The sequence below is a fragment of the Patagioenas fasciata genome, chromosome 9, assembly GCF_037038585.1.
Source record: "Patagioenas fasciata isolate bPatFas1 chromosome 9, bPatFas1.hap1, whole genome shotgun sequence".
In the NCBI taxonomy this organism is placed as follows: Eukaryota; Metazoa; Chordata; class Aves; order Columbiformes; family Columbidae; genus Patagioenas; species Patagioenas fasciata.
In genome coordinates this window covers 24,417,767-24,431,903 of record NC_092528.1, presented here as the reverse complement: position 1 = coordinate 24,431,903, position 14,137 = coordinate 24,417,767, and the positions used below count along the sequence as shown (strand labels likewise).

The window sequence follows — 14,137 nt, the reverse complement described above, 5'->3', positions numbered from 1 at the left end:
TCTGGGGAAAAACAAATAAAACAAACATACCACACACCAAAAGCAAACAAATAAACCAACCCCCACACAACAAAAGAACACCAGGTATCAAGTGTAAGTAAACAACACATGAAAGTCATAAATAGCTTCTTCCCATGCAAAGAGGCTTTGGCATCCAACGCATTTAGGTCTCTGAAGTTGGCTAGGGATCTACGGTTGGCTTCAGCCCAGCAACCCAACCACACACTGTCCCTAACTGAACAAAAGAGATTAAGGAAACTCATTGCCAAAGGTATCAATGTGGCTTGAACACATAGGACGGTCTGGAGTGTTTCTGCAAAGAGCCCTCTCACCAAGTTCAGCTTTAGAGGACCCCACTCAACCCTGCTTTTGTGCTAATTGGCACCAGGAAAACTTTTCCAAAGGCTGGTTATTCTAAACCAATTCATTCAAGAGCCCATTGGACCAAACTCAGAATGAACTGGCACAAACCATCTCTGAGACCAGGTTGATAATAGCCTCTGGTTTTATCCAGGGCACAGGATGCCAGCCAAGGCCCCGGCTGACGCACAGAGATTAAACATCACCCAAAAAAACCCCACACCACCAAAGAGAAACAAAATAAACCCACAGTGATGATATGTTCAGTTACAGCCACAATCAGGGATCAAGAGGGGAAGAAAAATGTCAAAACCTACAAAAAACCCCACCATTTGCCTGGACAATTGCATTTTATCTGAAAGTACTCCTGGGCTTGAGGGTGCTCTAAGAAGTCCTAGCAGGGCTAAGCCTGGGACAGACAGCAGTGGAGGCAGCCAAGCAGCAGAAAAGGTTGGTTTATCAATGGATCTGTAGGAGTGAACAGTACCTATGGAGACCATTGACCCATTTTTCAGAAATCCCTCAGAAAAGGCTAGTGACAAAAAAAAGGTACAGGCACAACAGTGAAGGAATCTGGCCTGAGACAGAGCAAAGCCATAATTTAGGGTCTGCTAAGCAAAGGAACAGGGACAAGGTGTCCTTTGGTGTGAGCAGCAGTCAGGTCCAGGCAGCAAAGACGCAGGTCCTGCTTACCCAGAGAGGAACAGATCAAGTCCTGCCAAAGCAATTCACCAGCACAATCTTCTGAGACTGACACAGCCAGGCCAAATGTTGGCTTGGAGTGAGATCCTGGCCCCACAAGAAAAGCTGAAGCACCCAAAAGAGACTGAGTAGGTTGAGCTCTTCTCAGCCATATCCAGTTCTCTTATAGGATGCTGGTCTCATCCCTTGTCTTTGATGTTATGAGTGGCTTGAGCAACACTCCCTGCTCCTAACGGGCTTTATCCACAATTTTTCTTTTTCTTGGCTTGGGGTTTGCTCCAAAGCACAGTGTATTCATTGATTTACTGCTTTAAGACAGACAGAGCCACTAGACAACACAAGAAAATAGGGTCCAGTGAGTTCCATCTCCCTCGAGTAAAGGTGGCCCAGTAGCATCTATTTACTGCAAGTAGAACTCTTGGATCAAGTTAAGAAAATTAACAGTTTAACTTTAATTAGTTCAGCCAGAGCCATCAAGCCACAGCATGTAATGAGGTCCATTTCATTAACCACTGGCCATCACAGTGCATCCTTAGCCTTCCCTGATTAACCTTCCCTATTTAAGACAGGTTCACTTGCTGGGAATAAGCAGGCCCAATTAAACCACCCTCATTTGAACAGATGTGTGATCTGATGCCTTTCAGGAACCTTCATAGGACTAGCAGATGTATTTCCTGAACACTTTGTCCTCCTGCTGCCCGCCATCTCTTGGTATGTCCCTCCCACCCTTCACATCATCTCATTCCTGCTAACAAGAAATCCTTTTTCCCTGCATTGTCTCTCAAATGTCAATCATCACATTTCCAACTCCCATTTTTTTTCCCAAGCCTCACACCTTTCCCTCCCTTGCACTATTTGTTCAGAAAATTCTGACCCTCATTGCTCCAAACAGACCACCCAAGGCTGGATGTGGCTCTGGCACACACTGCTTTCCTGCAGTCCTCATTTGCAGGGCACTGGTGGTACAAGGAGCCTCAGCTCTGGGCCAGGACCCCTTTATGCCCAGCACTGCACAAACATGGGGCAAAACATCAGTCCTGACCTCCCAACTACACACCTAGAGGGAAGCACACACAATAATGCAGCACCACACCACACCTGGCATTACCTTTAGAACTCCAATAGCTTTACAAAAAGAGGTCGTTTTCATTGTTAGTAAACCGATGTAATTTATTTAGAAGCAGTCATTTATGTTTACTGGGCTATGAAAGAACAGGAAGTGTCTGGCATCCGCAGAGATCCAGATTGATCTCTGTCTCTTCTTGACAGGCAGCCAGTTTTGAGATCTATCTCGTCAAGCATACTAACACATCCACTTGCTGTGGAGACAGAACTTCATTACCTCCCAAGGAAAAAGGAAAAATCTCAACTATATGATCACTTTAAAACTGATCAGGAATGAAGACGGATAGTGAGAGTTTAGAAACATCGCATAGGAACAACTCGGACTGCTGTCCTTTCAGTGGTCCTATCTCCAATCTCACGTACACTTTTAAAACAAAGTAAATGCCTAGACAAGAGGAGAATTACTGCACTGTAAATTTACACAAAGGCAGATGAGATTAGAATCTCATCCAGACGCTTTAAAGATATCATAACCACAGAAATGAGAAGTGTATTATTAACTATCACTTTTTACTATGTAGAACTAGAGCAAAGTTATTTGAAGCATAAAAAATGCTGGCAAAGGGCTGCCATATTTAATAAATCACTGAATCAATTATTCACTGTGAAAATCAATTACTTACTTCAAATGAGAATCTTATGAATAACCTCATGCCCTTTCATGCCATCTAAGAAAGTTATAGGGAAATTAGTCAGTAAAAAATGCCTCACTTATCTTTTATGTGCATTAAAGAGACCACACAAATACAGGGAAACTCTCCTCCGCTGAAGCACTCTGCCAAAAGAACAATCCAGAACTGTTTTAATGAAGTCAGTGTATTGCTGTGGATTTACACTGCAGTCAGAAGCAGAGTATGACCCATTGGGGCATCACTCATGATCAGTTATCCAGGCACAATTCAGAAGCAATTCTGTTCAGCTCATGCCATTTCTCAAATATGAAACCAGAATATAACCAGCCAACCACACAACCTGTTCTACAGCGTGACCTACATTAAGTAACTACTCAAAGGAACACAAAGTGTATCTTCACAGGTCAGGAAATATTGCCATGAATCTCCATGGAGAGACTTTAAAGTGAATATTGCATGTCTTTGCAGCAGCTTCCCCATTCCCGCTTTTAAAGGTTTGGTGATCCGTGACTGTTTTCAGAAAAAGCAGCAAGTCCCAATGAAGTCTCCTCCCTCCCGCCTACAAAACCAAACCACTCCAGGATCCCAGCAGTGTAAAGTACTTACTGAGCTGTAGAGATATCCCTCAGCATTCATGGCAACGTACAGACCTGCCTTCACCCCTTGGATTGCCACCACACGAAGACCCACAGGAATTAGATTGAAAAGGGCTGCAGAAGGAACAGAAAAGCAAAGGTTACAGAGACATCACCCTGTGTGGTCGCTGCTGTTTTTTGCCCCAGGGCCAGCCCACCCCATTCCTGACTCTTACAAAAAGATACTGACCTAAAATCAAAACTCCTGCTTCCAGCTACAGGAAAGGTCTGCAGTCATGGGGCCAATGTTGAAAGTAAATTTTAAAAAGTACAGAATTTGGCTGCCTCCCAGAAGCTTTAACACACCCATCAGTCTGTCTGATCACTGCCTTTGCAGTGCCAAGGGCTCATACGTGCACTCAAGCTAGTGCATCTCATTGGCATCCTGTGGGCCAGCTGAGCTGTGGTAACTGCACATGTACCCAGTTTTGCCCCTGGCAAACACAACAACACAACTTAGTTTAGCTCTCTCTGAAACAGATTTTAGCCTAGTCACACTTTGTTGCATTTGCCATATGCTGTAAGAGTGTACAGACAGTGACCATGGCCAGCAGGATGCAAATTAACTTGACTATGTGTCTATCCCTGCGATCCCTGCTGCTAAAGGAATGAAGAAACTTGGGAAGAGACACAGCTCCACTCCAGGACCAGAGCACTGCTCCTCATTCAGAGGCAGCGCTAAACAAGACAGAAGAGGACAAGACCTTTCAATACTCAATTATACTGCAAACTTTTTGATTAAAGCATTGCAACCACTTCCAATTAATTACTTTATTGCCCAATTCCAAGTAGACCCTGTATCTCATTGAAAGACTTTTCCCATGAGCATATACATTGATGTACAGTCAGGCTTCTGCTACATTTCTAACAGAACGTGCTCAAAGAGGAGAGGATGTCACTGTTGATAGACTGAACGTTTCAGCATTAGCATGGTTTTATTCTCACTGAGATTTGCAGGACAAGGGTATCCAGATGTTGCAGGACCCTTTGTGCTTCAGCTTACAAAGAGCTGACTAGACCTTGTCCCAGGGAGCTCAGGATATGGAAAGAGGGACACTGGTTGGGAAGCAGCATGGGCACAGGTGCCATGGAAATGCTTCATTCAAGGTCTCTTCCCACACAAGTGCCCTGAAACAAGAATAGTGTTTTCTTGTTTCCTAGTCACGAGGTCAGACTGCCCTTTCCACATCCATGAAGCATTTCTCATGGCTTTTTAAATATGCTCTTTTGCAAAATGCCTGCTTTGAACTTCTCAAGAGCTTGGGGGTGTTCAAATTAGCCCAGAGGAAACCTGTTAATGGGAAGAGTGCAGAGAAAAGGCTGAGTGAGAGAACATACAATGAAGCATTCCTGTTTTCCAGCTGACTATTAAGGACATCAGCCTCTAGCTGATGCATCTCATAGATCGTTTACAAAGTTTTATGCCTGACACATCACAATGGAACAAGCACAGCACGAAGGGGTCTTTGCATAACAGTTGTAGGTAAAACAGTCCTCCTCACTGTGCCATCTCGCAGTTCTTTTCCCGGGAGATGGACCACTGCTAACTCAACATTAGCCCTGAAGCATAAAGCAGCTTTTGCTGAAATGGTCTATTCAAAATTCTATAGCTCCTCAGGTCAGGCTAGTGTTAATCCTCTTACAATGAGAGGGAGCAAAGTCTGGCTCAGCATCAACCCCCTGCTCTGAGGAAGCTGGTTAGATGTGCACACACCAGGTAACACATGGGTTTAACTCAACCATGAGATGTTTGCCAAGAACAACCCTGATGTACAGCATGTGAATTATCACAGAGTGAAGGACAAGAAGAAAAAAAATAACAGAAAACATGGAGAGAAAGGAGGGGGAAGATCTGAAACTGCAGCTTGATTCCTTCCTTGCAGGCAGTGTGCTTGTTCCAAAGTCCTAGGAGTTGTACAATTTTTAAGAGGAATAAAACAAAGCCCAAAGGGTGTGTGAAATGTATTGGGAAACTGGTTATGTTTGACCTAAAATCATGGTGGATTTGTTTAAAGGTCAGAGGTGGATACCTTTTTAGAAGTAAAACTTGAAAAGAACAAAGGAGATAGAAAGCCACTGTGCTTGAGATAGCTAACATGTACCCTGGCTCAGCCGGTTTTAGGACTGCCTCTAAGAAAAAAAAAGAAGGATTCAGGAAATGTATTTTCCAATGAAGACTCTTTTTTCCTCTCATGATTGCCAAGGAAGACAGGATGACTGTCCTCGGTGACCCACCTAAAAAGAAGGTACCTCAAGTCTGCTGAAAAGAAACCTAGCCCCAGGCCCTTTTATTGCCTTTAAGCACCATATTCAGTAAAATCTCAAAGCATGCGCTGAAGTCTCAAAGCTAGCACTTATATATTTATGTGATTTTTGTAGGAGGACATTAACAGGCATATATGGCAAATGAAGTCCCACCTGGATATTGGTCTGTGAGCACCTGGAGTTAAGGATGGTGCTACTCTGATACTGCCCCCAGATGAGACAAACACAACCCAGTGTAGCTAATCAGTCATAAACAGCTGCATTATAGCACAGTGCTACTGTTGAAAAACTCACTAACCAAGGCAAGCTTATATTTCTATTACTGTCTCACTACCATAAAGGTCTGAAATCCTCTGCAATTAACAATCTATTTATAAGCAATTCCCCTTCCCCAGTTTTTCTCCCTACTGAAAACTGGAACATATTACTGCTAATAATGAAACAAAATGGGCATCATCATTCATTCCCTACAGCCAACTTGTCTTGCATAAAAAACTTGTGACAGACCATTCAAAGCATTCATTAGGTAGCGTGGTGATAATACCAGAATTAGTGGGTGAGAAGTTTCACTTCGAAGCACCCACAGGTCTCCAAATCTCTCTCTTTCCACCTAGACAGCTAAGGGAGCAAAAGAACAATCCTGCTGTGCTTTGTGTTACAGAAGCAAGACGACACTCATGTCTCAAGCTCCCTGGGACCGTGCTCCAGACCACGGTAGCAACAATCACAGCTTTTGGGCAATGCAGAGCATCTCCTGCAATATCCTGCAGAGGAGGGGGGTAAGCAGGCAGGGAAGCAGGAAGACATGCATCCACCATAGGTAACTGACAGCCAAAGAAGTTTTAGGAAGCAAATGTCTTCCTCTGTTAAAAGTGGTTTGAGTCAATCAATACTTTATAAAAATCAGACCTGTTTCTGCACTCAAATCTAGAAATATCTTTGAAGAAGCTGAGGCTTTTTGTTATCATGCTTTCAAATGAATATTTCATCTTGTTTTGGAACAGATTTCAAAGCTTTTAAGTTTTACTGTAAGAATGTAAAAGTGTTCAGGGGGAAACCCTCAACCAATGTTGAAAGCAAATTTCATTTTTCATCAGGAAAAAAAATCTGGTTTACACGAAACAGCAGATTTAGAGATAGGGAAGAGGTGGTAGAACATGGCTGGCCACAGGGTGTGCTGATGTGAAAAAGAAAATTTAAGACTCTTCTAAAACCATCTACTGCAAATAGTAGATTTGATATGCCACCTACAATTACATGCTGTTCTATTTAATGGGAAAAAAAAATTGAATATTTCTGTCCATTTTCCTTCATTATGCCTTATTATTTTCAGCCAGCAGTAGATTTACACCTGACTGTGTTTACCAATGATACTCCTTTTAGCAAGCTCCAGTGCTAAACCCCTTGGCCACATGTATGTTGTTTGCTGTGATATCAGTTTATCAGCTGCATAACACATTTAAAATCTGAAAAATACTTGGCTGTGGGTCTGGGCTAACTTGTTTACAGAAATGGAACAGTAAGGCAAGACACACCATATACAAGATGTGGCCCAACACTCAGCTGATTTAAATAACAGTAAAACATAGGAGCTAGATTAATTTATACCAGGTGATTTGTTCTGGAGCAGGACTCAATCTTAAGGGTATCTTCACACCATAATGATTCTATGATTTGTGCTGCATGCAAACAAGAGCTAACAGAGGATGCAACACGCAACAGCAACCTCAGTGCACCATGAGACAGGAGGTTTAACATCCTGAGGGGAGTGAGGAAGGCTGCTAAGGTGATCAAGAGGCTGTGGTGCAACATATGAGAAACCGAGGGAACTGGGTTTGCTTAGCTCAAGGAAGGGAAAGATAACACTGCCAGACACAGACTTTTCTCAGAGGAACACCGCAAAAAGACAAGAGGCATTAGACAAAAGCCTCAGAAATAAATTATGACTGGATATAGATAAAATTCTCTACAATGAGAACAGTGCAGCACTGGAACCAGGGAGTTTATGAATCTATGAAATAGCTAATTCCTGGAGACATCTGAAATGACTAGACAAGGCTTTTGTGCAGCTGAAGATAACCCATCTCTGGGTAGGAATGTTGGACTAGAGACCTCTAGAGGTTTCCCCAGTCTTAACCTTTCCGTGTTTCTGGGTGGAAAGCCCCAAACAACATCCTAAATACACAGGGTTGTTTCCACCTGGTCAGCATAGCTGACCTGTCCTTTACGTACTGTCCACTTGCTGAGGCTTCTCAGACATTCAGGAGGATTATGTTGGCAAATTAAGAAGTCCATTTCCTCTCTCAAAGAACAGGAGTTACCCTGTTCAGCCCAAGAAAGAGCAATAATGGTGCAAACACTGAAAGCAACAGTCAGTCCTGAAAGACCATTTGAGATCACCAGAGCTGGAGAGAAAAAATACTGCCTTAAATTCAGGATCATATAGAACATTAAGAACACAAGCAAGAGCCTCATACACCATGAAACTGCACTCTGATTAAAATAAAATTATTCAAATATACCAGTGTAAGTAGGCAGAGAATCTGCCTTCTTGCTTACATTAAGATGGCATGCCTTTAGCTGCATGGTATAAGGAACAGATGTCCCAAGCGCTGTTTAGCGGGAAGCTGGCTGGATGCCCATTCAAATGCCATTAGAACTTGGCTTCTGGGTTTTTTTCTTTAAGTGAGAGGAGGTGGAAAATAAATGCCACCAGCCTCTCAAGAACATACATAAAATGGGCACCAGATAATTAATTTTAAAATTGCTTAAATATTAGCAGTTCCTCTTACATAAATAACTGGATTTTTATTAGAACTTTTAATTGCATCAGATGTATCTGAAGGACATTGTCGTGTCTCACTTTAAACATTTATTTTGCCAGAGTAAACCAACCTAATGTATTACACGAAAATTGAGTTTCCTTTCATAATGGTAATTTGAATAATCAGTTTGTGGCTAAAGAACACAGAGCAATGTATGGAACATGGTGTTCAACACATACTTTAACTATGCTATGATGACTTCTGCATGGAGAATAGACAATCATCCAGGGTGGGAAGTATGCTGCTGTGGCCATCAAGATTGTCCTTTTCCGTCAGTGGATGAGAGTTAACCAAACCCCCTCCAGGGACAGGGAAATACTGCTCATCTAGTCTTTGATCAGTTTTGCCCTTGCACAGAGATAGTGCACAGTGACTGGCCAGGAATCTTCTGGAGGCATATTTTTAAACAGAAAATATCAGTGAAGTAAATCTATAAGCTGTTCACTTAGACTAGTGAGTTTTGAGTTCTCTAGTCAGAAATTGAGATGTTTGGAGGAATAGAAAAGGAAAAGAGATAGTGTGCCTTAATTTGGCATTTCCAAAGTGAAATATATTATTTTGATTTGAAGCTGTAACTGGAAGCTTCATATAATATAAAATGTTGACTCAAACTGAAGATTTACAGAAGAGAGTGTGTGGTAATAAAGCACATTCTTAAGTTCATTTTCAGGAGTCAAATATCAGGTTGGATTTTTTCCCCCTTTTGATATCTGTGAGATCATAGGATGGGGAATCCTTTGGTCTCAATCTTCTCTCAAAAACTTCACTAAAATTTTCAACACAGCCCATGACTTTGAGCAAGTGGCTTGGCACACTTAACCTAGATGCCTCCTGTCCCACCAAGCTGCCAAGGCAAGGCTGCCATCTCACCACATAAATTTACGCTCTAGAAGTGCCCTTCAGCCCATCTATTTCCAATGAAGACGACTGGGTAGAAGTGGCTCACAAGTACTCAGCACCTTGCCAAACTCATCTCTAACATTTCTACCAGGATACATAAATAAGAGATGTTTGGGCAACTGGGGCTCACCAGATGCAGCTTCTCTCATCACCCACCAGCCTGAAATATTGCAGAACAGTTCTTACATTTTATTCTCCTCTGCTGTTTACCTAAATTCATCTCTGCTTCCATTTAAGCCCATTACTTTGTTGTTCAGTTCTCACTGATAGATGAGGGTAATGAATCCCTGTCACCTCTAGCAGCTCTTCCCATGTCATTGACAAATAGGGCTCCAATGGGATTTTCTGCAGATTGAGAACACCCTATGTCTTCTTTCTTTAAGAAAAAACAGCTAATACGACCTAACACTGGGTCATTACTCACTCACTAAAGCCCATTGAACTAATCACATATATTGGTGTCTGCCTGAGAAAAATCACAATGCCAGACTCTTCTTTTAGGAAGATATCTGCTCAGTCTCTCATGGAGTAAAAGTGTGTGTGGGGAGGGCCACAGGTTCTTCTGCTCCAATGCAGATTAAAAGTTGTGTCATTACAATTTGTGGTGCTTCATTTGTTCAGCAGTAGCATATGAAAAAAAGGGGACTAAAGCCTGACACATCTGCTACAGGACAAGTTTCTGGCAAACGAAGCCTTTTGGGTCATTTCACAAGGGCTTTGCCAGCCTCCTGTAACTTTAGTCACCATCTTCTCAGAGTTACTTTTTTACGAGCTGCTCCGCACACAGACCCCAGCCCTGAGCTGGCTGCAGCAGAACAGCCCCACCACAGCACCCTGGCAGCTTCTTGGGGATGGGGCAAGCACCATGGATGTGGGTCTGCAGTCACCTTGCACTCTTGTCCAAGCACAACTTCACAGGACAACACCCACGCCCTGAGATGTGTGCTGCACCACTGCAGAGACCTGTCACCCACAGCCCAGCCCCTGCCTTCCTGAAAGAACAATACCTTCAATACAACTTGGCACTTCTTTGAGTTAGAACATAATTTGTCCCCAAATTAAGTAGTTTCCACCTTTCACAAAGTACATGAAGTTTGCTTGAATCAACCCTACCACAGAGATTAACTTCTGTTCATCTCCAGTAAGGACTGGGAAGACACCTTCCATGCAGGACAGGCTAGATATTATGTCCCTTCAGCAGCAGCACAGGGAGTTTCAAACCAACTCAGAATGACCCAAATTGAGACTTAAGTCTTACTCTGTTGATGCAGTTTGTGGCACCAAGTATCTGAGCTTATTACTGGCCTCTCAGAAACATCAATCTGATTATGAAATGAAGAGTGGTGCAGAAAATATTCTACACCTTTAACCTTTTGAGGAGCCTTGATATTAACAAAACAATTTATTTTGCAAAAGAAATATTGGTTACTGCTTCACATTTGTTTAAACCAATATGGCCCCTGCACATGAGCATCATTTTTAAACCTATGTGGCTTGCTGCACTTCACTATCCTTTGTTGAACAGCATGAACCCAAATCCTTTGATTTGATACCTTCAACCTTGACACGAGCCTCAAAGCACTAGACTTTAGTGAACAGTTGTTTTTCTCCAACCTGGAAATTCCTGATGTTTGCTTAATTTTCCAGAATAAAATAGTGAAAATAATTTTCTCCCCTTCTCCTTGGAGAGAGAATTCCCTGTATCCTCTACCCATGTGGTATGTGTATAAATATAATCCCCTTTCTCTTCTGGCAGCAATTCAAATCATGGGTTTTATTCTCCACCGCACCCAGATGGCAGTTACAGAATCGGGGCGGGAGGGAAGAAGATCGGAGAGGAAACATATGAAATCATACAGGCAAGATTTAAAGGGGAAGGATAGATAGGAAAAATGTGCAGAAAACAGCTGGCTTCTTCCTAATTTGATCTTTTCAAAAATAAAGCTGCAATAAGTGAGATCCACTAGGTGATGTATTTGATTGTAACTAGGTGGCAAAACAGGCTATTTTTTCTTACTGTAGTCACTGTTTTCATCCTTGGTCCCATCAATTGTACCATCTGGGTGCATCTGCAGGAAGTATTCCTGCTGGCTGAATAACCTTGTCACAATTCCTTTCAGCTGGGGTTCTGTAAAAAAATAATAATAATTATTATTAGATATACCAAATATGCAGCAAGTAGCAAGAGACGCAATTTGCTTGGCCCCCATTAAGCTCTAAGTAAATGTAGAAGTGCTTGGCAGATAAGACAGCCTTCTGAGATTCCTTTCAAGTGTGGTTGTAAAATATTCATATAAACATAGACATACAGGCAAATAAAATGGAGACAGGTGAGCAGGCAAAATGCGATGCATAGCTGGTACAGCAGAAAGTAACAGTTTTATAGAACATCATTTTGCTGAAAGTTACCTACCAAATTAAAGACTTTAGACACCTTATGTATTCGAAATATGCCACTTGTTCAGAAGAATATTTGCCAGCAGTGTTAGAAAGAATTTGCTTATTGTTTCTCACACTGCCTGTGAAGCCAACTACTTTGCTTTTTCTATGGTTGATTCACTATTGTGCAGTTCCAGTTTTATGCCGATGAAATTCTAGTTAAATCAACGGTATTACAGTGGTGTAAAACCAAAGTAACTGAGTGCTGAATCAGGCTGCATTAGCCCAACCACGTGGGACTTGGGGAAAAAAAAAATCCGAAATGAACAGATGCAAGACACCTCAAAAAATGAGGTCTGAAGCATTTATGAGCACCTTAAAACATCTCTTTCAAAATCCTGCACATTCCTCCCTGCTAAAATACATCACATACTTTGGTACATGAGACTCACTCTTTGCTTCTACCAGGGTCCCTTCCCAGACCATGTACATCATGAGCCAGCCCAGGGGTTCCCTATTGCCTCTGCAACATTTGTACCTGTGCTGAAGAAGAAAAGTAAACCACAAAAAAAAAAAAGCAGAAACAATTTGAGCTCACATGACAGAGGTCTGCAGCATTGCTGCCTGTCTCCCTGACGTCCAACTGATCAAACACAAATTAAGTGGTCAAAAATAAATTCACTTCTAATCATGTGAGTCTTACAGTTTGTCACAGGCATTCCTTCTGGAAAGCAAGCTAGCTGTCTACACATGAGCTGACACCCTACCTGAGTGGCAGAAACCCTCCTTGTGTGACAGGAGTTTGTAGTTTTATGAGACTACCCGCCAAAAGTAAATAAGACAGACCGAGTTATTGCTGGCTCAATAGACGGGAAAAAAAATCCCACATAGCATATCAAAACCTCATCAGCCTCCCGTCTTCCATGCCTCTAGCGAGGCTATTTAATAAGCCATAGTCCTTATGTAACTCTGGTCACATTGCATGTTAAGTGTTTCCATCAGGAACCCCATCTCTAATGATTCTGCACCACCCTGCACAGCTCCCACTCTGAGCACCCACACAGACAAAACCCACTACAGCAAACAGGGGTCCTGAATGCAGATGCAAAAGATTTCAGCTTCAGCAACCCCTCCACTGGCTGGAGGAGAGTCAAGTACTATTTTGTAGCCACAAAAGCCACTGAATAAATCAGTATCAACTGGTTTCTATGTTGCCTTAAAAAAAAACGATTCATAGCAACAACAGTGCTGTAGACTGCAGGCAGGCTTTCTCCCAGCAAGACTCAATGCTGGGACAGTAAATATATACAATTGTACTGGTGATCTACTAAGAGCTAGCATTGGTCAAGCCGATATATATCAAATTGAGACTTAGATTGAGCCAAGTATTTTGCTTTCTTCACAAAATTAAATATCTATTTTGTTGAATGTAGGATCTTGCCTTAACTTGTTTTCTAACAAGCACATCAAAGTTGGAGGAAATGAAAAGCTGTATTCTCAGGCACAGATGACTGCACCACCCTCCTCAAGCCGGTACCCTTCCCCTCTTTTATCTAATAGCACAATACTTAAGGCACTATCTGATAGGAGACCTATGATTGAGTCCCTAAAAGAGTCTTGGCCTCATTTTTACTCTATACTTAAAACTTAGCTTTTAAGTACTTCACATAAAATGGAAGAGCTCTAAGCAGGAGAGATTTAGAAGATGTTCCTACAGCCTGATGCTGTGTACTGGGGAAGGGAGGAGATCTTCTCTTAAAGTCCCTCAGGGATAAGAAGAGGGCAGACAAAATAATCCTGACCTTTTCCTCCTTCTTGGAAAGATGATTTAGCTACAGAATACAAAGTCCTTTTCCTTCGGGGTGTGAACTATACTTCAATCATGCAAATAATTTTGGAATAACATGAAAACTTATCCCACTTTCACTAAATAGCCTATCAAGTATAGCACAAATCTGCTCATCATTAGGAGCTTCACATCATTTTTAGAGTTTATCAGAACAGCAGCCAAAATCCCCTGAAGGTCCCCCCACATCCTTGCTACAGATGCAAACACCATCACACCAGAAGGCTCAGTGTCACCAGAGTAAAACAGGATAAAGCCCCAGGGTCACTTTTTGTAACTGATCTGACATAGACACATGGCCAGGTCTGATTTAAGCTTTAACAACTGCCCTCTTCATAATCCCAGGCTTTTCTGAGTCAATGCCTACCTAGGGTCAGGCTGGAGGAGAAATCTTATCTTACATGTATTTTTTTTTATTTGACCTCTTCTTACTGGAGTTCAAGGCTCATGCCCAAACTCAAAGGAAAT

General features: G+C 42.2%; 1 protein-coding gene across 4 annotated transcripts in view; it reads right to left on the bottom strand.

The window, feature by feature from the left end:
* Nucleotides 1–14,137, bottom strand: part of FGF12 (fibroblast growth factor 12) — a 220,801-nt gene that overhangs the window by 62,182 nt on the left and 144,482 nt on the right. For 3 of the 4 annotated variants that reach the window (XM_065845053.2, XM_071812643.1, XM_065845052.2), the window contains 2 exons: nt 11,462–11,572; nt 3,426–3,529 (listed from right to left, as the gene is read on the bottom strand). In XM_065845053.2, the coding sequence (XP_065701125.1) occupies nt 3,426–3,529; nt 11,462–11,572 (215 nt within the window). The remainder of the gene's footprint in view (nt 1–3,425; nt 3,530–11,461; nt 11,573–14,137) is intronic. The other variant, XM_071812644.1, reaches the window with a different exon arrangement.